Source organism: Myxine glutinosa, chromosome 3, assembly GCF_964187855.1.
Source record: "Myxine glutinosa chromosome 3, kmMyxGlut1.1, whole genome shotgun sequence".
NCBI lineage: Eukaryota > Metazoa > Chordata > Myxini > Myxiniformes > Myxinidae > Myxine > Myxine glutinosa.
This window is the reverse complement of record NC_136263.1, coordinates 36,723,819-36,749,033: the sequence shown is the minus strand read 5'-3', so window position 1 is coordinate 36,749,033 and position 25,215 is coordinate 36,723,819. Positions and strand designations below refer to the sequence as shown.

General features: G+C 46.1%; 2 protein-coding genes across 2 annotated transcripts in view; one reads left to right on the top strand and one right to left on the bottom strand.

Moving 5' to 3' along the window:
* MCMBP (minichromosome maintenance complex binding protein) overlaps window positions 1-8,765 on the bottom strand; it is a 46,618-nt gene extending 37,853 nt beyond the window's left edge. Inside the window, exons 1-3 of the mRNA XM_078773883.1 lie at window positions 8,644-8,765; window positions 5,020-5,105; window positions 2,556-2,696 (exon numbers count right to left, since the gene is read on the bottom strand). Of these exons, the coding sequence (XP_078630009.1) occupies window positions 2,556-2,696; window positions 5,020-5,105; window positions 8,644-8,701 (285 nt within the window). The 5' untranslated portion in view covers window positions 8,702-8,765. The remainder of the gene's footprint in view (window positions 1-2,555; window positions 2,697-5,019; window positions 5,106-8,643) is intronic.
* A 770-nt stretch (window positions 8,766-9,535) lies between these two features.
* The window catches only part of ATP6V0B (ATPase H+ transporting V0 subunit b), a 42,647-nt gene continuing 26,967 nt past the window's right edge, over window positions 9,536-25,215 (top strand). Inside the window, exons 1-7 of the mRNA XM_068111110.2 lie at window positions 9,536-9,756; window positions 11,530-11,578; window positions 13,683-13,766; window positions 14,787-14,864; window positions 21,283-21,352; window positions 22,250-22,301; window positions 22,788-22,978. Coding sequence (XP_067967211.1) covers window positions 9,690-9,756; window positions 11,530-11,578; window positions 13,683-13,766; window positions 14,787-14,864; window positions 21,283-21,352; window positions 22,250-22,301; window positions 22,788-22,978 — 591 coding nt within the window. The 5' untranslated portion in view covers window positions 9,536-9,689. The remainder of the gene's footprint in view (window positions 9,757-11,529; window positions 11,579-13,682; window positions 13,767-14,786; window positions 14,865-21,282; window positions 21,353-22,249; window positions 22,302-22,787; window positions 22,979-25,215) is intronic.

The following is a 25,215-nucleotide window of genomic DNA, read 5'->3' as shown; positions in this document are numbered from 1 at the left end:
AAGTCCTGAATATGCGGGATCGGGTACCTGTCGGGGGTGGTAGCGTCATTGAGACGGCGGTAGTCGCCACACGGGCGCCATCCACCCCTCGGCTTTGGCACGATGTGCAGTGGCGAGGCCCACGCGCTATCGGAGCGCCGCACGATGCCAAGGTGCTCCAATGCGTCGAATTCGGCCTTTGCCACGGCGAGCTTGGCTGGGTCGAGGCGGCGGGCCCTGGCGTAGACCGGCGGGCCCGTAGTGGGTATGTGGTGCTCGATCCCGTGCCGCACCGCGACGGCCGAAAACGTCGGCCGCGTGAGGGCCGGGAATTCCACGAGCAGGCGAGCGAACTCGTTCGTTGCCGGGAGGGCGCACGCCAGTTCGGTCGGCGCGGAGCTGCTCATTGTGCACGCCAGGGAGCTGAAGGTCTCGGCGTGGACAAGGCGACGTCGTTTGACGTCGACCAGCAGCCCGTGCGCGCAGAGGAAGTCGGCGCCCAGCAAAGCCACGGGGACGCTGGCGGTAACAAAAGTCCATTGAAAGCGCTGGCTGCCGAAGCAGAGGGTGACGACGCGTGGGCCGAAAGTGCGTATGGCCGAGCCATTAGCAGCGACCAAAGAGGGGCCGCAAACTGCGTCCAGCCTGTCCTGCTCGGAGGCAGGTATGACGCTCAGTTGGGCGCCGGTGTCGCACAGGAAACGCCGTCCAGACGCTTTGTCCCGAATAAACAGCAAGTTGCCCGAGTGGCCGGCGCTCATGGCTGGGAATGAACGCCGGCCCGGCCGTTTCCCGACCTGCCGAAAGTGCACGGGGGCCGGCACGTCCGAGCCTTGTGTCCGAACCTGGCGTGGTAATAACACCACGCCCGGTCAGGTGGAGGCCCCGGCCGTCGTGTCGGAAGCGGGCGGTGCGGCGTGGCGGCCGCCAGTTGCACCGGCAGTTCGGCCTCCAACCGCGCAGGGCGCTCGGGCGTCGTGGGCGTCGCCTCGGACGGCGGCGGGCTCCAGGTAACCGCGCCGATGTGCTGGCCCGCCGAGGACATCTTATCGGCTTCCCTGGCGAGGGCGCGGGAATCCGTGATCAACGTGCCAGCCAGGGCGAGGCGTACCGGGTTAGGCAGCTGACGGAGGAACAGCTCCCGGAACAGGAATGCCGGAGAGTGCTCGCCGAGCAACGAGAGCATATAGTCCATGCGCTCGGACGGGCGCGTGTCGCCGAGCTCGGGCAGGTCAAGCAGGCGCCGTGCGCGTGCTGCCGGTGAGAGGGCGAAAGCGCCGAGGAGGAGCGTCTTCAGCGCGTCGTATTTGTCAGCAGCCGGCGGGTGCTGGAGGAGGCTCAAGGCGCGGGCCGCGGTGGCGGAACCGAGCGCCGTCACAACATGGTGGAAGCGGGTGTCGTCCGCGGTGATGCCTCGCAGGGCAAACTGGGAGTCCGCCTGGGCGAACCAAACAGCCGCGTGAGCCTCCCAGAAGGTAGGCAGTTTAAGCGTCACTGCCGTATCCATGTCGGTAGGTCACCAATGAAGGAACTGCGCTCCAACGCGAGTCGAAAGAATTGACGCGACCAAAGACGGAATTCGTCCGAGTTGCTTTATTGAAACAAAACAGCTCAGGTATTCTGACCAGCCCGTTTTTCGGGCAACAATATATATACACATTTATGTCGGGAAGTTTGCCCGGCAAAAGCTATACCGGGCATGCCCGGGTATCAAGGGCGAGCCTTGGAAAGGCGAGTCTGGACCTGCCCAGGCGTGTTTGGCTGCGGCCTGGCAAGTCGAGGCTGGGCGTGCCCGGGCGCTCTGGGCGAGCACTGGAAAGGCGATAGCGGGCATGCCCGGACGCTCTGGGCGGGCCCTGGAAAGGCGATAGCGGGCATGCCCGGACGCTCTGGGCGAGCCCTGGAAAGGCGATAGCGGGCATGCCCGGACGCTCTGGGCGAGCCCTGGAAAGGCGATAGCGGGCATGCCCGGACGTTCTGGGCGAGCCCTGGAAAGGCGAGAGCGGGCATGTCCGGGAAAGACGAGACCGGGCGGGCGTGCCCGGGAGGTTCGGGCGTGCCCGGGAACAGTGAGTCCGGGCATGCCTGGGAGAGGCGCGTCTGGCCGTGTTCTGGCCGGTGCAAGGCGATTATGTACATCCAGTGGTAACCGCTACAACATACTGCTTATATGCATATATAATACATCGTGGATATATAGCTCAGATAATTCCAAATGCAACCCCTCCACTCCCCGCAAAAGGAAGAAAGTGCAAAGATGGGTGAAAATGTTATCATCGGCAAAAATAAAAAAAATTCAAACAAAACTTGCACAGACACAACTTCCGGGTGCCTTCATTAATCCCTGAAAGTTTCAGCTTCCGAGCTCAAATTCTCTTGGCAGAGTAGATGATACATACATACATACATACACACACACACATACATACATACATACACACATACATACACACATACACACATACATACATATGGCATAGCTCCGATTCATAGAGAGGATTACGGTATTTCACTCTCAAACACGAGGGTGACAATTACAGCTTGCCGAGCGAATTGCACGGGTCAACCTTCCACACCTTCTCTTGCGTGTTAGGGTCCAGCACTTCGTACACCCCAGGATAAAACTCTGGATCAAACATGTCTTGCACCATGCACCGGAAACGTACGAGGCAGTCTGTCTGAAGAAGGTGCAGCGGAATGTCGTTCAGCGAAGGCACCTGCAGGATGCAATTGATATGTGAAGTAGAAGCACCTGCAAACATCCATAGAAATGTTCACTCGGGTATGCAATGTTTTCTATCACGAACCATTGACAAGGTCAACGATTCCTTGCAATTTAGGAAGAAATATATTATTATGGTGGAGTGATTTGTGTCAATGTTCACTCAATGATGATGGTAATTACCTCCACCCCCAAAGGTGGACAGAGGTTATGTTTTTACCCCTGTCTGCCTGTTTGTGTCTGTGAGCAGGATATCTAAAAAAGTTGTGGATGGATTTGGACGAAGTTTGGTGGACAGGTTGAGTGTGAGACGAGGAAAAATAGTTTTGATTATGGTGAAGATCCGGATTCGGATCTAATCTTACTAGAATTCACCAAATGTCCGTCCGTCCGTTCGAAGGTACCGCAAAAACGGCTCAACCGATCGCAACGATATTTTGGGTGGGTATTCCTGGGACCCCTGGGAGTAAAATAGGCTATATTGTTTTTCCAATTTTCCCCAAACACGATGGAATAATATTTACCGATGTGAACAGTGATGTGGCTTTTGTTGAAATTCTTCAAATACTGTTTATTCTACGTACCAGGAGAGAGTAGATCGACTCCTGACGAACTCTTCCTATATAAACGTGCGGCTCCGAAGTAACACGGCAGCGTGTGCAAAGCGACTGAGAAACAGGTGTAGCGGCCGCTTCCGTGTTATAGATTCGGTGCGCACTCTTCACACATAAACGTGCCACTGAGAAAGACGTGTAGCGGCCGCTTCCCTTCTGCAGAATTCAATCTTTTTTCAAAATGGGCGCCATGTACTGTTTAGATTTTGATGATTTGCGTGTGATATGATTCAACGGATGTTTATTATGAATCGTTTAAAATAAAAAAAACCCTTCAATCTCTCATAATTTGCCTTTTCATTTGGGCCTCCCAATTGAAGCCTCGCCCATAGGGCGGGTACCATTGCTAGTAATTTTAAATTTAACAGCTGTTTCATCAGAGGATCTGGGGTGCTGGTCCATCAGAGGGACCGGGGAGCTGGTTCATCAGAGGGACCGGGGAGCTGGTTCATCAGAGGGACCGGGGTGCTGGTTCATCAGAGGGACCGGGGTGCTGGTTCATCAGAGGGACCGGGGTGCTGGTTCATCAGAGGGACCGGGGTGCTGGTTCATCAGAGGGACCGGGGTGCTGGTTCATCAGAGGGACCGAGGTGCTGGTTCATCAGAGGGACCGGGGTGCTGGTTCATCAGAGGGATCGGGGCCTTGGTTCATCAGAGGGACCGGGGTGCTGGTTCATCAGAGGGACCGGGGTGCTGGTTCATCAGAGGGACCGGGGTGCTGGTTCATCAGAGGGATCGGGGCCTTGGTTCATCAGAGGGATCGGGGCCTTGGTTCATCAGAGGGATCGGGGCCTTGGTTCATCAGAGGGATCGGGGCCTTGGTTCATCAGAGGGATCGGGGCCTTGGTTCATCAGAGGGATCGGGGCCTTGGTTCATCAGAGGGATCGGGGCCTTGGTTCATCAGAGGGATCGGGGCCTTGGTTCATCAGAGGGATCGGGGCCTTGGTTCATCAGAGGGATCGGGGCCTTGGTTCATCAGAGGGATCGGGGCCTTGGTTCATCAGAGGGATCAGGGCCTTGGTTCATCAGAGGGATCGGGGCCTTGGTTCATCAGAGGGATCGGGGCCTTGGTTCATCAGAGGGATTGGGTGCTAAAATTTATCTTTAAGTAATTGAATCAAAGCCATGGGATACATCTCAGGAGAGGACCTGACGGCGAGGTTCAAGGTCTCCACATGTGCATTGCAAAAGATTGTGTTTCTCAGATTTTTTTTGTTTTCACAATTTGCTGAACACATTTACCTTTGTTTGGGAAAGTAAGTTTGCCTCATAATGTTAGACTGTCATGGGCAGAGGTGAGGTTTGGTGTCACGATCCAAGCACACAGTTCTTGATGCTGAAAGCCCAGGTTCAATTCCCATAAAGTAGGTAGGTAGATCTACCCATTTATCTACCGTCCTTGAAACTCAGGTAAAACTGCATTGATGCCTCCTCGTGTCCTAATCCTACAATGTAATACGTGTCCATCAAGTCGTACACACCTGTTGGAGGAGTGAGAGGAAGGGAAGCAGGTAAAATCACTATGTAAATGTTCTGGCACTTCAAGGAATTAGTTTTCACTTCTCCATATGTAGATATTTAAAACGCCATCACACCATTGTTACCCAAGTATCCGTCCACCCCTCCTCAACCTCCCACCATCCCTTTTCCATTCAACTTCCTAACCCTTCACAATATTGGTGTAAGTAATAACGCAGTCATACCTGCATCATCGAGTCGTCTTCTTGAAGCTTGTCTTCAAAGAATTGAATAGCCAATTGTTGCCAGTCACTATCTGAACCATTGTGTTCTGTGAAAACATGAAAGTGCATTCATCAAGGGCAGGACCGGATTTAGTGGCAGGCGATGGCCTGGGGCGCCGGGCTGGGCTTGTGGTGCACCTTCCACGAAGCTACAACAAGGAAGTTTGCTGCAGAAGGCCATTTTGGACCATCATGTCTGTGCTGCACCAACACCAGATTAAATAAATCTTCAATGATTCCAGGTACCCATCTAATTCCAATTTAAACCCATCGACTGTTTCTGCTGCCACTTCCATTCCTGGGAGCATTCCATTAATTCGCTACACCTTACTACCTACCATCTTAACTCTCCTCTTCTTTCCTCCCAAGCCATGGCCCCTGGTCCTGTCACTGTCTATTGTAGTGAATAATTATTCTGCACTTATTTTGTTGATACCCATCATTATCCAAAACATCTCTATCATATCACCTCGTAACCACTTCCTTTCCAATGTATAGAGCCCTGTCTCATTCAGCCTGGAAACACCACTTTGCTCCTCTGTCTGCACTTGATACACCCACATCCCAGTCTGCACTTGATACACCCACATCCCAGTCTGCACTTGATACACCCACATCCCAGTCTGCACTTGATACACCCACATCCCAGTCTGCACTTGATACACCCACATCCCAGTCTGCACTTGATACACCCACATCCCAGTCTGCACTTGATACACTCACATCCCAGTCTACACTTGATACACCCACATCCCAGTCTACACTTGATACACCCACATCCCAGTCTGCACTTGATACACGCACATCCCAGTCTGCACTTGATACACGCACATCCCAGTCTGCACTTGATACACGCACATCCCAGTCTGCACTTGATACACCCACATCCCAGTCTGCACTTGATACACTCACATCCCAGTCTGCACTAGATACACCCACATCCCAGTCCGCACTTGATATACCCACATCCCAGTCTGCACTTGATACACCCACATCCCAGTCTGCACTTGATATACCCACATCCCAGTCTGCACTTGATACACCCACATCTCAGTCTGCACTTGATACACACACATCCCAGTCTGCACTTGATACACCCACATCCCAGTCTACACTTGATACACCCACATCCCAGTCTACACTTGATACACCCACATCCCAGTCTGCACTTGATACACACACATCCCAGTCTGCACTTGATACACGCACATCCCAGTCTGCACTTGATACACACACATCCCAGTCTGCACTTGATACACGCACATCCCAGTCTGCACTTGATACACCCACATCCCAGTCTGCACTTGATACACCCACATCCCAGTCTGCACTTGATACACCCACATCCCAGTTTGCACTAGATACACCCACATCCCAGTTTGCACTAGATACACCCACATCCCAGTCTGCACTTGATACACCCACATCCCAGTCTGCACTTGATACACCCACATCCCAGTCTGCACTTGATACACTCACATCCCAGTCTGCACTTGATACACCCACATCCCAGTCTGCACTTGATACACTCACGTCCCAGTCTGCACTTGATACACTCACGTCCCAGTCTGCACTTGATACACCCACGTCCCAGTCTGCACTTGATACACCCACGTCCCAGTCTGCACTTGATACACCCACGTCCCAGTCTGCACTTGATACACTCACATCCCAGTCTGCACTTGATACACCCACATCCCAGTCTGCACTCGATACACCCACATCCCAGTTTGCACTCGATACACCCACATCCCAGTCTGCACTTGATACACCCATATCCCAGTCTGCACTTGATACACTCACATCCCAGTCTGCACTTGATACACCCACATCCCAGTCTGCCATTGATACACCCACATCCCAGTCTGCACTTGATACACCCACATCCCAGTTTGCACTAGATACACCCACATCCCAGTCTGCACTTGATACACTCACGTCCCAGTCTGCACTTGATACACCCACATCCCAGTCTGCACTTGATACACCCACATCCCAGTCTGCATTTGATACACACACATCCCAGTCTGCACTTGATACACCCACATCCCAGTCTGCATTTGATACACACACATCCCAGTCTGCACATGATACACCCACATCCCAGTCTGCACTTGACACACTCACATCCCAGTCTGCCTTAGATACACCCACATCCCAGTCTGCACTTGATACACCCACATCCCAGTCTGCACTTGACACACTCACATCCCAGTCTGCCTTAGATACACCCACATCCCAGTCTGCACTTGATACACCCACATCCCAGTCTGCACTTGATACACCCACATCCCAGTCTGCACTTGATACACCCACATCCCAGTCTGCACTTGATACACACACATCCCAGTCTGCACTTGATACACACACACATCCCAGTCTGCACTTGATACACACACATCCCAGTCTGCACTTGATACACCCATATCCCAGTCTGCACTTGATACACCCACATCCCAGTCTGCACTTGATACACGCACATCTCAGTCTGCACTTGATACACGCACATCCCAGTCTGCACTTGGTACACCCACATCCCAGTCTGCACTTGATACACCCACATCCCAGTCTGCACTTGATACACCCACATCCCAGTCTGCACTTGATACACCCACATCCCAGTCTGCACTTGATACACCCACATCCCAGTCTACACTTGATACACCCACATCCCAGTCTACACTTGATACACCCACATCCCAGTCTGCACTTGATACACACACATCCCAGTCTGCACTTGATACACGCACATCCCAGTCTGCACTTGATACACGCACATCCCAGTCTGCACTTGATACACCCACATCCCAGTCTGCACTAGATACACCCACATCCCAGTCTGCACTTGATATACCCACATCCCAGTCTGCACTTGATACACCCACATCCCAGTCTGCACTTGGTACACCCACATCCCAGTCTGCACTTGATATACCCACATCCCAGTCTGCACTTGATATACCCACATCCCAGTCTGCACTTGATACACCCACATCCCAGTCTGCACTTGATACACTCACATCCCAGTCTGCACTAGATACACCCACATCCCAGTCTGCACTTGATATACCCACATCCCAGTCTGCACTTGATACACCCACATCCCAGTCTGCACTTGGTACACCCACATCCCAGTCTGCACTTCATACACCCACACCCCAGTCTGCACTTGGTACACCCACATCCCAGTCTGCACTTGGTACACCCACATCCCAGTCTGCACTTGGTACACCCACATCCCAGTCTGCACTTGGTACACTCACATCCCAGTCTGCACTTGATATACCCACATCCCAGTCTGCACTTGGTACACCCACACCCCTACATGCACTTGAAACACCCACACCTCTACAATCTACATGCACTTCATACACCCACACCCCTGCCTCCCTTCGTTACCCCTAACCTATTGGGAGGGGGGGGGGGGGGGCAGGGTGACAATCAATTTCCAGTCAGGGTTAATTCAGGATATCGGCATTATTAATATATTTGTGCAATTCCCTGCTCTACAAAACTTTTAGGAACGATTTCAACCATCGTTTACAAACTTCTTCACGCCGAATCAGAAAACGGAGAATACTTCACCGAATATGTTGTCGATAACAGACAACGGCCGCAGCAACCAATCACCACAGCCCGCCATGCGTGATAATGGCGCCAAACTTCACGCTTCCTGAAGGGAAGGGGCGGAGTTTACATGGTGGGTGTACCCATTCTTTTTTAGGTTAATTTTACTCGTTCCTTCCTTTTAAATATTTTTACATTTAAAAAATATAATGAAATCCCATAGTTATTTATCAATCCTTATGTGGCATACAATTTGTCGATTAGCTTGATATTAAAAAGGAATGAACAAGTATTTCTGAGTAAGAAAAATATATAAGAATACATATGGGCTTGCAACACGATTATGTGCAAAATTATACAATATTTAATATAGAAAAATAAAAAAAATACTTGAGGACACTTGAGTACGTCAATACCTCATAAACAGTGAAAGGAAAAATACACAAATACGTCATTTTATTTACTGTTTTATAATTTGTGTATTGTTTTGTATTATTACGTATTTCCATTTTTAATATGATTGCGTTGTTGAAAAATAGAGCACGATATGGAGGAAGGAGGGAAACAGGCCACGCAACAAATTAAGCAATTATATACACACCACCATTTTGGGGTAAATAATTTCTTTTTCTTGTGGGTTTCGGTTCACTTATCAGCAATAAAGCTACCGAATAATAAAATATCCTTCATTACGAGTTGAAATGAGAATATTGAAGATACAAAGGCATCGTCCAAGCCACGAACTCGAGATCTCACCCACACGCTAACTATATCGTCGAGGCTGCTATAAAGTGTTCAATTTGCCCTGTATATCCTGTGCCATATATTGCATCAATGTACCTGTCTAAATACCAATTTAACTTATCCACCACCTCCGCTGATGATATAAGAACTCTCACTTAAAATATTTGTGTGAGGATTGAGGAACGACGCAAGAACATAGAACATAGGACGTGGTTTTGGGGACAGAGGTTCATGATTAAACAACTTTAGTATGAGGTTTATAACTTCCGGGTTCTTTACGTAATGACGTAGTAGGTGTAGCGCTGGTACTGGTAGACGCCATGTCGGGCTATTTGCTTTTCTATGGAGGCATAGTCGGAGCCTTTTGGAGCACCATTCTTGTCGTGGGTGAGTTTACCAGCAAAGGTGACGTCGGCCTTATCTTCCCTATGCTCCAGAACATGTGTTTAAATCGCATTAACCGTAATCTCGTTAATCTCCATTTTCATGTGCCGGTACATTAACTGTACTTGTAATTAATTTAAATCGCAAAACGTGGAGCTTTTCCTGTTTTGATAATGTTTGGTATTTATGGGTCGTTGGGACCTGGGTCCTCACCTCCCCTCACCTCATCCTCATCCTCATCCTCATCCTCATCCTCATCTAACCTGACCATGGATCTTTGCGGAGTGTATCCTGCGAGGGTCCTTCACGTATCGTAACTCGGGTCAGTCATTGACGAGTGTCTGGGTCTTGTAATGCCAAAGACAGACAGAGACAGAAAGACAGACAGACAGAAAGAAAGAGAGAGACAGAGAGAGAGAGACCTTGTAAAATTATCTATTTAAGGGTGGGTGGAGATACCCGATACAGTAATCCCTCTGGGGGAGAAGCGGAGGAGGGCGGGGGGAGGAGACCATGAAACACTCTGTATAATTATTCTATCTGGGGGGAGAGGGGAGGGAGACCATGAGACACTCTGTATAATTATCTATTTGGGGGGAGAGGGAGGGAGACCAGGAGATCCCCTGTACAATGATGTATGTGGGGGGAGAGGGAGGGAGACCATGAGACACTCTGTATAATTATCTATTTGGGGGGAGAGGGGATGGAGACCATGAGAACCCCTCTACAATTATCTATTTGGGGGGAGATGGGAGGGAGACCATGAGACACTCTGTATAATTATCTATTTGGGGGGAGGGGGGAGGGAGACCATGAGAACCCCTCTACAATTATCTATTTGGGGGGAGAGAGGAGGGAGACCATGAGACCCCCTGTACAATTATCTATTGGGGGGGGGGGAGGGGGTGAAGGCAGGAGACCATGATTTGCCCTGTTCAATGATCTATCTGGGGGTACGAGGAGGGGGGAGGGTGACCATGAGACCCCCTGTACAATGATCTATTTGGGGGGAGAGGGAGGGAGACCAGGAGCTCCCCTGTACAATGATGTATGTGGGGGGAGAGGGAGGGAGACCATGAGACACCCTGTACATTAATCTAGTTGGGGGGGGGGGGGGGGGGGGGGGTTGGAGCAAGCAATACCACATTCAATGGATATTTGCTGAGGTTGCTTTTAAGTTGGTGAACCGAGATGTTTTATCTTCAGGAATATCTTGCACCAAGAGACCGCTTTGTTGTGCTGATCCATTATTTTCATTTTGATGGCTTTATGGTCTCTGACCTTTATCATGAACAGTTTACCTACAGAGGTGAACTCTTGATAAAGATTATTTGTTTTCAGAACAGTCTTTTATTTAATTACTTGTTGCGACATGTGATACGACACCACGTGATACGGTTAAAGTTTTGATTTTCCTTCCTCTTGGATAATTTAATGAAAAAGAAAAACTTTTATTTATTATTTTTACACTAATATAATTGGTAAATAATCGATTCCTCCTTTTGATTAGCAGCTGTTGATTGTCTTATTTATTTGCTTGGGTTCTCAACGCTAACCCCCTCCCCCCAAGCCCTTCTCTCCCACACTTCTCCCTGCTCTCAAATGTTGTGTTTGTGTGCTTCCCCTTCTCTCCCCATCTTGTCTTCCGCTCCCTCTTTTTATATATTTTGTTTGTCTGTTTGATTTGTTTGTGAAATAAATGTTAGCTCTTTCACGAGCCTCGATTCTGTATACCAACCCTCCCTCGATGTTTCTATCCTCACCCCCCCCCCATAGGAATATGTTACACCATTTTTGATCTTGGGTTTCGTTTTGACATCGGATGGTAAGATCGAATCTTCTTTCTGTATATCCACAAAGAGAATCATTGTCCCTAGTCTTTACAGTAAACACTTATGTGCATTGTGTTTGCATCTTGCCAGGTCTTTCTCTCCTCCCTGCCCAACCTTTTTGCAATACTCTTGAAATCGTTAACAATTTTCTGCCCTGACAAACTGTACTTGGTACTAATTCACCTGAAGATACTTCTATGCAGGCCCCTTGCGTTGGTTTGACCACTTTTACCCTTTGTGCCCTCTTATTTTCACCAAAAAGTTTTTTGTTGTTGTTGACTAATTGAGCGGTACGTCATAGTTGAGTGCGACAATCGAAGATTGAAGAAATACGATTCAAGACAACTTTCCATTATATAGTCTTGTACCGTCTGCCCTTTCCAGCCATTTTGCCTTATCCTGATCAGAACACGCTCGTTCATCCAGTTTACCCCACCCCGCCCTCACCTCCACCTCCCTTGCTAATCTGCCAAAGTCTAGGTTTTATGTCACCTCTATGTATTTGTCCTCCCTTTCCAGGATTAGTCACATGTTCCATTTTTTTTTGATCCGAGCTCTGTTTTTATACGAATAAAGCATTTTATTTTCTTTCTCTCCCCATTTACCATTTTTGTTTGTCATTTGAGGAAGTTGACATCCAAAACCAAACCACAAATACTCGTCTATTTATTACATGTACATATATGATTATTTCCTTTTCCCACCTTAAGTCACACGCTCCATACATGCCTCTTCCTTTCCTCCTTCCTTACCTTTGACACTCCCTTATTTCCCTCCTCTTTGCACTCATCCCACATTCCCTTGTATGCATTTCTTTAAGTTATTACCCACGCATGCAAAGTGAAAAGTGCGGTTAAGCAATTGGTTTGCTTAACTGTTTACTTCTATGCCTGTCCATTTGTTTGTGTACAGACGTTAGTTTATGATCGAGGAACAACTTGATCTAAAATGAATGTTGTATTTTGTACATGAATCGGAAGACGAACCTCTAGTTTAACAGTACTTTGACTGAATTCGTCCCAATCGTGCATAAGCAGAGAGGAGTGAAATCATTATTTTACTCTGCCTGTCTGTCTGGCAGTCGAACAAAATTGAAAATCATTCCAAACAGTAAATTACTGTTTTAAACGATGTCATAAAGGACGCAAACAACAGAGACAAACAACTAATGTAACGTGTTAAATTAGAACGGCACTCGTGAGAGCGCATACCTCCACCAGGCTGAACAGTTTGTTTTATATCCCACTGATTGGCCAGATCTGGATTTGGACCTGAACCAAAATCGAATCGGCTTGTTCTCTCTCACCTAACCGACTCGTCCACCAAGTTTAGTCATAACCCATCCACAACTTTTTCAAATATCATGTTATTTATTGCTTTTCACCCGATCTCTCAATGGTGAAGAATCACTTAAAAATTAAATAAAAATTCTCGTATCCGAATTCATATTCGGATCACCAAAATCACATCGATGGATCCTTCGAACACGCCCAACTAGTCCACCAAGTTTAGTCCAAATCCGTCCACAACTTTTTGAGATATCGTGCTATATATCGGTTTTAGCCCTATCTCCCAATGGTGAAGAATCACTTAAAAAATTAAATAATTCTCGTATCCGAATTCATATTCATTCAATTCAGATCTTCACCAAAATCGAATCGATTCTTGCGTGTCACACACACAACCTGTCCACCAAGTTTTGTCCAAATCTGTCCACAACTTTAAGAGATATCCTGCTATGTATCGTTTTTGGCCCTATCTCCCAATGGTGAAGAATCACTTAAAAAATTATAGTAGCCGGATCCGAATATGGATCTTCACGAAAATCTAATCATTTCGTCCTTGTCACATATGCTCGCTCTCTGCCAAATATCGTCCAAATCCGTCCACAACACTTTGAGATATGTTGTAAACAAACAAACAAACAAATAGACAGACAGACAGGGGTGAAAACATAACCTCCATCTGCCTTTGGTGGCAGAGGTAATAACTGTCAGTAGGGAATGTAAATTTTTTAATGGAAGTTAAACCATTTTAATTGGCATGTTCTCTTAAGTGTTTATATATATTGGCATAACTGTCGTCTGTGTGCACCAGGTTCCTTACAGAGACCTCACCTTACATGTGGGCAAACTTGGGCATCGGAATTGCCATCTCCCTGTCTGTGGTGGGGGCTGCATGGTGAGTTTCATTATATTGGGAACAGACAGACGGTGGTCAACACTTGTATGTACTTTTTATCCAGTTGCATTCTTTGCAGGATTATGGTTTTCTCGATAAAATTTGGAGATTGGAAGGCCTACACAAATTTATTGATCGGTGGGAGGGGGAAAGCAGATTTGTATATGTTACTATCCTATAATATTGTGTTTTCTCAGTTTACTGCATCAGTTGTCAAAGGAAATGCCAGGTGGTGATCGCTTTTCATAACGATGATTCAAAAATATGATTTTACACATTATCTGCCTTCTAGCTTTTTTATTACTTATTTTTACAGGGTCTTTGGGCTCATGAAGGAGCTGCAACACAAATAGATACAGACAAATACAAGAGACCAGGCGTGACCAGAAAAACACAGCTGCTCACTTTGTTGGAAGTGACGTAATTTATTGGGCACTCTAAGTACCAGTGACGCCATCTTTATGACATTTATTTTTTCCACAGTGAGTGGGGCAATCGAGACATTTCCTACTCCCATCACATGCGATGTCAATTCGGGGATTGTCCATGCTCTATCCTCTAAATGCTGAGCATCAAGCATGGGAGCAGCACATACAATTTTGATAGTGTCTGTTATAACTCTGCTAAGGTCAGAATCAAACCACTGACCTCCCGGACTAAGATGGGGCAACTATCAGGGATGCGTCTTCATGGCGGTTGAACCCACCCCCCACCCCTCCCCAATGCAAGTTGACCATACCCTAATCTTGAGTTGTGCTCCTCTTGGTCACATCTCCCCTGGAAAGGGGGCCACATATCCCCTCCCTCATAGGGTTATGTTCCCCATCCAGATCCCCACCCCCTGAAAAATAAGAGGCTGAAAATGGGGGGAGGAAGGTTCGACTCAAATTCAGATAATTTTTTTTTTTTTTAATCTTCTCAGAAACCGTAAGGAAATATGACTGTTATAAATTATAAATGACTGTACAGTACTTGGTTTGCTAATGATTCACTGGGATTTCCTGTTTTTCATTGTTACAGGGGTATCTATTTGACAGGATCGAGTATTGTTGGTGGTGGTGTGAAAGCTCCTCGTATTCGCACGAAGAACCTTGTAAGGTGTGGAACTTTTTATTTTTGTTTTTTAATTTCAAGGTGGCCTTCCGTTTGGCCCAGAACTCCCTGCATCATCACCTCCCCTCTATGAGGGCAGCACTATCACTTGACAGCACTGTTTAAAATGGATTCTATTCTGGTTTGGGGTTCGTTCATGTCCAGACTCCATATTCACTGCTCTGAGAGGCTGTCTTCGAAAGCTGAGCAACAGACTTGTTTTACAGTTTTTTACCTCCACCTGTTTTGTTCGTTAAGGTGCGAGGAGAGCTCGGCGGGTGAAGTACCAACCGAGAATGAAGGTGTGGAGGTTGAAAGAGGTGACAGAAAGGGAGGCATTAAAAGAGAGGCTCAGTAGGGTCGAGGATGATGTGGTTGAGCTTGAAAGTGGTTGGATGTCAATGAAAGATAGTCTGTTGGGAGCCGTTGGTGAGGTATGTGGATGGACAAAAGGACCACTGAGGCACTCGGAAACATGGTGGTGGGATGATGAAGTTGGAAAGAGGATTGACGAGAAGAGGAAGAAGTTCAAGGAGTGGCAGAAGGCGAAGGGTACGGGAGCAGAAAAAGCAGAGCGTGAAAGTTATAAGGCAGCCAAGAAGGCTGCAAAGAAAGAGGTAGCAAAGGCGCAGGAGGCATGTAGGAAAATGTTCGGAGAACGCTTGGATTCGGAAGAGGGTCAGAGAGCGGTATTCAGGATTTCAAAGCACATGGCGAAAGAGAGGTGTGATATGATGGGGGTGAGTTGCTTGAAGGATGAAGTGGGACAAATCGTTGTGGACCCAGATGGAATTAGAGGAAGATGGAAAAGATATATGGAAATGCTGTTGAATACAGAGAATGAATGGGATGGCAATATGGAGAGTAACCCAGTTTTAGGACCGGCAGAGAAGATAACTGAGAAGGAAGTTGAGGAATCGATAAAAGCAATGAAGAGTAGAAAAGCGGGAGGGCCGACGGGAGTTGTGGGAGATATGGTGAAGGCAGCAGGAAGTTGGGGTGTGAAGAGAATGACGGAGATCTGTAATCTGGTGGTGAAAGAAGGCCGCATTCCAGTGGATTGGGAACTGAGTACCCTCGTCCCTCTATACAAGGGGAAAGGTGACCCTCTGGACTGTGGCTCGTATCAAGCGATAAAGTTATTGGAGCATGCAATGAAGGTATTGGAAAGGGTGTTGGAGAGGAGCACAAGGAAGAAGGTGAAGATCGACGAAATGCAGTTTGGATTTATGCCAGGAAGAGGAACGACAGACGTGCTCTTTATTGTGAGGCAGTTGCAGGAGAAGTACATGGAGAAGAGGAAGAAGTTGTTTCTTGGGTTTGTTGATCTGGAGAAAGCATTCGATAGGGTTCCACGCAAAGTATTGACATGGGCATTGAGGAAGTTAGGAGTGGAGGAATGGTTGATCAGAGTAGTGATGGCAATGTACAAAAGAGCACGCACAGCTGTAAGGACGAAGGACGGGAACAGTGGTGAGTTTGAGGTGAAGGTGGGAGTGCATCAGGGGTCGGTACTAAGCCCACTACTATTTGTAGCTGTGATGGAGGTGCTGGCTCAGAACGTAAAGGAGGGTTTACCGTGGGAGTTGTTGTATGCAGATGATCTGGTGTTGATTGTGGAAAGTATGGATGGACCGAAGGAAAAGATGAACAAGTGGAAGGAATGTATGGAGACAAAAGGTCTGAAGGTGAATATCGGAAAGACGAAGGTGATGGCAAGTGGTAAAGCATGTGGTGAGGTGGAAAGAACTGGCAAGTGGCCATGTGCTGTGTGCAGGAAGGGTGTCGGAGTGAACTCCATTCAATGTACAATGTGGTCTGAGAGGGTCATTAACCAGTGTGGCAGCTGTATATGTATTCAAATGTAAGTTGTGCACAGAGGGAGCTGCAGATGGAGGAAATGTTGAGTTGGATCTTGGAGACGGCATGAAGCTAGAAGGTGTGAAAACATTTTGCTACCTCGGAGACATGCTGAATGGAGAAGGTGGATCAGACTCGGCAACAGTTGCTAGAGTGAGATGTGTATGGAAGAGGTTTCGGGAACTGAGTGGTGTACTGATGAGGAGGGGAGTGTCGTTGAAGCTGAAAGGAAAAGTGTATGCTGCATGTGTGAGAAGTGTTATGATTTATGGGAGCGAGACATGGGTAAAGCCTGTGATGGATGCTGTGAAGAGAAACAGGTTGAGATGGTTTGGTGATGTGTTGAGGAAGGATGAAAGTGACTGGTTGAGAAGAGTGATGGAAATGAATGTAGAAGGAAGTAGAGGACGGGGAAGACCAAGAAAGACTTGGCTAAAGATGGTGTAAGAAGAAATGCGGGCAATGGGGTTAACAAGGAGAGATGCAGAAAATAGGGAAAAATGGAGAAGATTGTCATGGGGACCGCAAGGCTAACCCCCGCTCTAGCAGGGAAAATGGCCTTAAAATGCATGTTGTTGTGTTGTTGTGTTCGTTACCTCCACCACTGAAGGTGGGAGGACGTTATGTTTTCTTGTCTGTTTGTCTGTGAACAGGATATCAAAAAATGTTGTGGATGGATTCGGACGAAATTTGGTGGAGAGGTTGGTATGTGACACGGACAAAATTATTTGATTTTGGTGAAGATGCGGATCCGGATACCCTAATTTTAAAACTGATTCTTCACCATTGAGAGATCAGGCCAAAAATGATATATAGCACGATATCGCAGAGTTGTGGACGAGTTATGACCAAACTAGGTGGATGAGTTTGAATTATGAGTATGATGAGTTTGATGATGAGTAATGATGAGTTTGAAAAATAAAAAAATAAAAATGAATTATGAGTTGGTGAGATGACAAGAACAAGTTGATTAGATTTTGGTTCAGGTTCAGATCCAGATGCGACCAATCGGTAGGATACTAAAAGTAAACTGTCCAGCCTGGCAGAGGTATGCACTCTACCGAGTCCATGGGGAGGAGGAAATTCCTCCTGAGGAAATGCCATGCTGTGTGTAGTGAGAAAGGCAGCACGATTGTTGTGATGCCACTGGTACCCAAAGTGCCCTGGGAAGCGATGGCGCTCCCCCCCAAGCTTAGTGTCTGTGTTTGTCTTGTCTAACAGTCCTGTGTTGTGTCTTGTGTATTCCTCTACGTTTACGTGTGTGAGATGTGCATGTGTGGCAGCTCCACAACATACTTTAGATTCTGTTTATTATCTGTACTTCTTGTTATTCTTTCCCATGTAATTTTTTTGCTGGACTTATGTCCTTGTCCATGGCACATGCACATTTTGGCCTCGTTTGGGTTTGTTGCTGTTTTTCAGCCCCTTTCCTTTTTTTTTGTCCTGTTCGTTCATTCCCCTACTTGTTGCTGCACTGCCCCACTGTCAGTGTGTTGCCTTTTTCCCACTCTGTCGCCTTGCTCTTCCATAAGCCTAAGTTTCAGAGAGAACTTCTGATGTTCACCTCCTGCTAAGGAGTACATTATCGTGTGATTACCCTGTAGTGAACAACGCAGGGTGATATGGATGACCAAATGAGCTTTACCTCGAAGGCATTCAATCCAATGGTGAGGGTAATCGTTACACGCAAGGGAAAGGAGAATGACTAACTTACCTGGACGGCTTCCACCCGACTTCGGGTGGCTCCCACCCGACCTGGTCTTCGCACCTGTGATTATTAACTCAAACCGACACAGAATTAAAATGTACAAATAAACAGGTTTAATGAAAATAAATGCCAGCAAACAAGAAAATGTGCGATAAGACAAATATCCTAAAGGGGACGTCCCCATGAATGAATGATCGTTTTAAGGCCATTTTCCCCGCTAGAGCGGGGGTTAGCCTTGCGGGCCCCATGACAATCATGATTCCCTATTTTGAGGCAATGTTTTTATGGCCGGATGCCCTTCCTGACGCCAACCCTTGGTCACGCTCTTACGATGCGCAGGGATACAGTGTACCTATTCTAAATCGGGGTACACACCGGATCATTCATCCCAGCAAGCTGGTACTCAATTTGCCGACCTCGGAAGGATGACAGGCTGAGTCAACCCCCCTGGCATTAATTCAGCGATCGACCTGGATGCGAACCCAGGATCCTAGGATCCCAAGCCGGCACACTAACCGCTAAGCCAACACCAGGCTACAGACCCGAATACAGACAAAGGGAAATATAAAATAATGAAAATAAATGTGTGTTATTTATTATAGGCACTTAGCTCTGAGCTGCTCTTGAACCTCGTCAGGAATCGTCCCGGTTCGTCACAGGCCTCTACGTCCTTGCGCGGGAAACCGCAGGCTGCACTGCCTGTGGGTGAGAACTAGGCCTCGCTGCGCAGTCTGCTCACTCCTGGCTCTGTGTGCGAAGCGAACAGTCCGCGCCCGCTCGGTCGCTCCAGCTGCGTTAGTCCTCACAATCTCGTTCACCAACACCGACGTGCCTAGGAAAAGAAAATGCGGCCGTGCCCTCAATCCAAACCCCGCACAAACAGAGCACTACGAAATGTTCACGTGCTCGTCAATGAATTCCCATCGCGCAGGAGCGCTATGAACTCCGACTGTTTGCCCTGAAATCCTGAAGCAGAGCGAGATATGAAATCGTGACCGTTCACCACCAAAGCCAGAAGATGCGAGGAAGTCAAGAGCCTCAACCGTTCTCCATCAAAGTCCGGACCCAAGAGACAAAATGTCAACTCCTTTGTACTCAAGGTTCTGACGTCATCCTATGACGTCTGCGTACCTGCTCCTATCAGCTATTTCCATCTCCTCGCTCTTCGTGTCCTTACCAATCACTGCTCTTCGGTGCGTGGCCTCCCAGGCCTGCCTGCTTGTGTTGCGATGTTGCGGCTGGCAGTGCCAGCAGCAGTGTTCAATGGCTTGTTCCGGTCGCTTTTATTTAATGCTATAAATGCGTGATTTCTGTCTAGGTGTGTGTGCTGATGGTGTCATAAGGAACAGAGGAAAAAATAACAGTGGCCATTACATACAAGGGACTAAAAAAAACAAAAAAAAAAAACCCCACCTTTAGAGGCCATTTTTCCCCGCAAAGCGGGGGTTGGCCTTTTTCGGGCACCGTGGTTGTTGTTGTTTTTTGGTCCCCTTTTTGAAGCAATGTTTTACGGCCGGATGCCCTTCCTGCCACCAACTCTTTTTGTCGCCTTTTATGACAAACAGGGAATTACCAGTGAACTGGTACTCAATTTGCCGACCTCGGAAGGATGACAGGCTGAGTCAACCCCTTGGCGTTAATTCAGCGATCGACCGGGATTCGAAGCCAGGATCCTAGGATCCTAAGCTGGCACCCTAGCCGCTAGCCCAACACCAAGTTTACATACATACATTACATACAAGGGACTAAGGGTAATTAATCCCCAACGAATTAACATAACCCCACCCCTCGTAATGGGAACGAAGATATGCACTTACACGACATACGGCCTGACTTATTTACATAAAGATGGCTACATGACATTTGGAGCATACCACCTATGCAATTCTACCTGGACTAAGGTAATCACTGCCTATCCCCTACAAACGTAACAATATTATCCAAATTGTAAAGCCAATGTCTGCCAAGATTACATCTCTCTCTCTCTCTCTCTCTCTCTCTCTGCTCTCTCCCTGCTCTCTCCCTGCTCTCTCCCTGCTCTCTCCCTGCTCTGATGTACCATAATCTTCACAGAGCATTGTTGCCGCCGAAGCAGCTTCCTGAGCAAGGGATATACTGGGTGGTTTACCATTGCTTTCCCAGCAGTAGTTAGGGCAGGAATTTGTAATTTGTTCATGGTGCCGGCGATAGTTCGCCTACACTTCACAAAGGACACTATGGGATCTTTAACGTCCACCAACTAATGCCGGGAGACGGGACACCTCTTTAACGTCCATCCGAGGGATGGCACACACATTGATGAATCATCCTGCCTGTGAAACACCGGGATGACAGTTTATAGCTGGGGCGGGATTCAAACCCAGGCCAGATGGCTTGGAGGCGATTGTGCGTACCTTTAGGCCATCCTACCAGCCCAAGACCACAGCTGCATTTCGTTAAAATGTTGTCCATCATTTATGTTCTCTCTTGCTTCAACTTTGCTCTCTATGGAGATTTTATGAAATAGAATATGCTTTGCATCTAGTTTGTTATGCCAGAAGCTTCCCTGCCTTTATATCAAAATGATTACGAGTTGGTGATGTCACAATGGCTTGCTGCTCTCATCTTCAAGTCTAAGCACTACTTCTGTTTGTATATACTTTATTTTATTGTTGTGTTTATACAGTTTAACGAGGAGCTTTTACATGAAATCTAAGACATTGCTATCCAGAGACAACAATGTACTTTTGTATGAATGATGAAGACATTAGTAATCGGTGCAGGCTATTCAAACACTGAATCAAAATGTTACGAGGGAAGTGCTCACAAGCAATCTGAACCATTCCTTCAATCTACTCTACCCTTTTCCTCCTCCAGCATCATCTTCTGCGAGGCAGTGGCCATTTATGGAATCATCATGGCTATCATCATCAGCAACTTGGCTGAGGTAGAGTTGCATGCGTACGGGGCTGATTTGCTTGGCCATGGGAATAGCAAATGCACATAGTCTAATATATAATTATTATCCCGCGCATGTGAAGTGAAAAGTGGGGTTAAGCATTTGGGTCAGTTTTTCTGTCCACAAATGTCAGATTATGATTGAGGAACTACTCTATTTCAATTGAATGGTATAATTTGAACATTAATGAATGAATGAATGGTTCATTCATTTTTTATTCATTCATTCATTCATTTTGAACATGAATCGGAAAACGAACCTGTGGTTTTACCGTACCTTATCTCTGCGTTTGTCCCGATCGCTCATATGCAGAGATCGCTCATATGAAATGGCCTTAAAATGCATGTTGTTGTTTGTGTTGTTTTCTCATATGCAGAGAGGAGTGAGATTATATTTTTACACTCTCTTCCCATCTCTCATACCATGTCTGGCAGTCTAACAAAATAGAAAATCATTCCAAACAGGAAACTTGCTGTTTTTAATGATGTCATCAGGGACACAAGCAACAGACACTAATAATTAATGTAACGTGTTAGATTGGGTGGTGTAATCAATGTGCCAATGGTGGTAAACTTCCAGAATTAATTTTTTTACTATGACTTTTACAATCTTTATTTTATCGAGATTGAATTAAATACTTGAACACTGTAGAACGCAAATCGCCTTCTTATCACTTCCACTAACCTCCAGATTAGCAGTACTAGGACATGTTAAATGAGGTGGTGTATAAGACTACTTCAATAGCGCTAAAGTTCTGGAATGTTTTTTAAACAAACCTTAAAATCATTATTTTATTTAAATGGAAGTATACACTTGAGCACTTAGCAGGGTAATGTGTTCTATGAACTCTGTAGTTACAATTTATGTCATGTCTCTCTTTGCCAGCATTTCACCGGGACAACTCCGAAGACTATTGGAAGTGGAAACTATCATGCAGGTGAGAATCAAGTTAAATTGGTATAGTTATTACGAGGGCTGTATTATATCCCTCACCATTCCCTCACTTCCTTGTAACCTCTACACTTTGCATTATTGTTGTAAATCCCATTTTTAAAAACCTTCCAGATTGTTTCTGGCATGAAAAGCACTGATCGTGCTTCCCTTTTCGAAAATTATTTCACAGATTCTTTGTTTGTCCCAAATTAGTTTTTTTTTTTTAGTTTTTTTTTTTTTCTTCTTCTTACCACATACTGAAACCTTCCAATCCTGCAGAGGTGCAAATCCACACTCCATTCCTTATCTCTCTGAAGTCCTGTGTTTTTCCCTAAGATATCTTGATTATTCACATCACTTTGTGTGAATAGTCTTTCCACCCACCTATTTGTATTATTATTATTACAAGTCAAACACACAAGCCAAATTATATATTGTATGATAATTTTGTTTTTGTTACACAAATTAATTGTTACCTTGCACATGGCAGCATATTCCATGTTTGGTGCTGGACTGACGGTTGGACTGTCGAACCTCTTCTGTGGGATATGCGTTGGGATCGTGGGAAGCGGTGCAGCCCTTGCTGATGCCCAGAACCCCGCACTGTTCATCAAAATCCTTATCGTGGAGATTTTTGGCTCTGCTATCGGCCTCTTCGGTGTCATTGTAGCCATATTGCAGGTAACCATGCACAGCTTGTCATACATAATGCCTTTTTTTTATTTTACAAATCTGTTTATCCATGTTATTGTTTCATATTCTATTTATCCCTCTCTGCGTGTACTCTGCTCTGAGAGGCTGACTTCTAATGTAGTGTAACATGAGATGCATCTGTCTCGTCTCCCCCACACCCCCTGGCACCTTAGGTGCCTTGCTCTGTCTCTCGTCATTTCCTGATGGCACAGATACCAATGATTTTGGATGAGTAACAATGCAGGTTGTGGGAGAGGAAAGATTGGGATTTTGGATTCCATGAGGCAGCCCATCACAAGCAAAGTGCAATGAAAATTTACAATAAAAAAAGAAACCTTTGACAGCTTGAATAATAGTCTGATTGAAATGAGAAGATAAATTGGGTGGAAGGACTGTTCTGTAGCCATTTGAATATCATTCAAATTGTAATTAGAATTAAATTCTGATGCTTTTGGTGTCGTTGTTCTCATGAAGTATTTGAGTTGAAGGCAAATTTCAAAAAGTAGGCGGCTGGCTGCCTTTTATCGCCCCCTTCCCACCCAGCACACCATACCCCCCAATACCACGGAAAATGATGAAATTCTAAATGCAAACTCCTGCGTTCGGAGCAATTGAAGAGGGCAACAGCAAAATATTTTCAGCCCTAAAAAGTCAAAATGTATTGTTCCACAAAGCACTTCTTCGGAAGGTAACCGTGGCTTCCAACCACAAAGGAGTAATGTGCGAGCAGTGACCAGCCGTCTTCCAAATACATGTTTCTGATAGCATGGGCTGGACATACATTGAAGAGATATAACTGACAACAATCTTCAGACTAATCTGAGTCTTCGTCAGAATCATCCTCAGCTCATTGAGCTTGTTGAGCTTGAGCATACTCATTCTTGAGCATCCTGAGCTTCCAAATAGACTCTTTTGCAGCAAGTTCCACTTATTCTGAGATTTCAGACTCGGTCCAGTACATTGTGCGACCTGTCTGCACGTTGGCATCCTGTATTTGTGTTGGAGTCCCATCCTTGGCACGTCTTGCATTAGATACTTGGTTCACCTGAATGGGAGATTTTGTTGGTGGTTTCATTCGATTTCTCTTTTTTTTTTCAGCCACAAATGCACAGCAGTTTTGACAATAGTTTAATATTCTGTAGAATCAGGTGCTTGACCCATTAATACATACATGGAGAATGGCTTACAGCCTTACACCGTCGAGCCAATCCATCTGTTTGTCTTCTTTTGACAATTTTCAAGGTACTGGCACATCTCTCAGGTCAGGCATTTGAGAAAGGAAGTGATGCAACTATTTTGGCAATATATGTAAGATAGATCAATGAAAAGTTGTGTTTTGTGGATTAAATTGGTAATCATCCAGAGTTTGGTCATTGACATGTTAGAACGCGCAAAGAATATATTGGGCGTCTAATCCCGCTGGCATCAATCCATACAAGATTGAGATTTTTTTCAAACGTGAAGCATTAAAATTCAACATGTGATTTTAACCGCTTGGATGGTGGTTGTGTTTATGGGGTGGTTGCTGTCCATGCGACAATATTTGAAGAGATGCACATTCTACGCAAACAAAAGTAAGCAGGAACAGCCTATAGCGACACCAATCACATCATGGCTCAATGTATATTCAACCACTACAGTTCAAACGATAACATAATTCTCCATTTGAATGATAGACAATGTTGAACGTACCTTTACATGTTACCGGTATGAAGTAGTCCTCAATAGATCCTATTTTTCTTCGTTCGCTCCAGTCCATTGTAAATTATAGCAAAGCTCGACCGGTCACCTACTCGAACCAGAAACTACTCTAAAGCACGTCGGGTGTATTTAATCGTCAAAATGAACCAAAACCAACTTCATCAAATCACTAAAATTAACCTCATCTAGTCATCAAAATAAACTGAAATGAATCTAGTCTAATCTAAGACTTACCTCATCTAATCACGAAACGAACCAAAATTAACCTTATATAATCACTGAAATTAGCCTCGTCTAATCACTGAAATTAAATTCATTTACCTATCAAAAGGAACAGATTTAACCTTGTATAATCATCAAAATTTACCTCATCTAATCACTGAAATTAAACATCTAGCCATCAAAACAAACTAAAATGAACCTCGTCTAATCACTGAAATTAACCTTGTCTAGTCATTGAAATTAACCTCGTCTAATCACGAAAGCAACCTCGTCTAATCACCGAAAGCAACCTCGTCTAATCA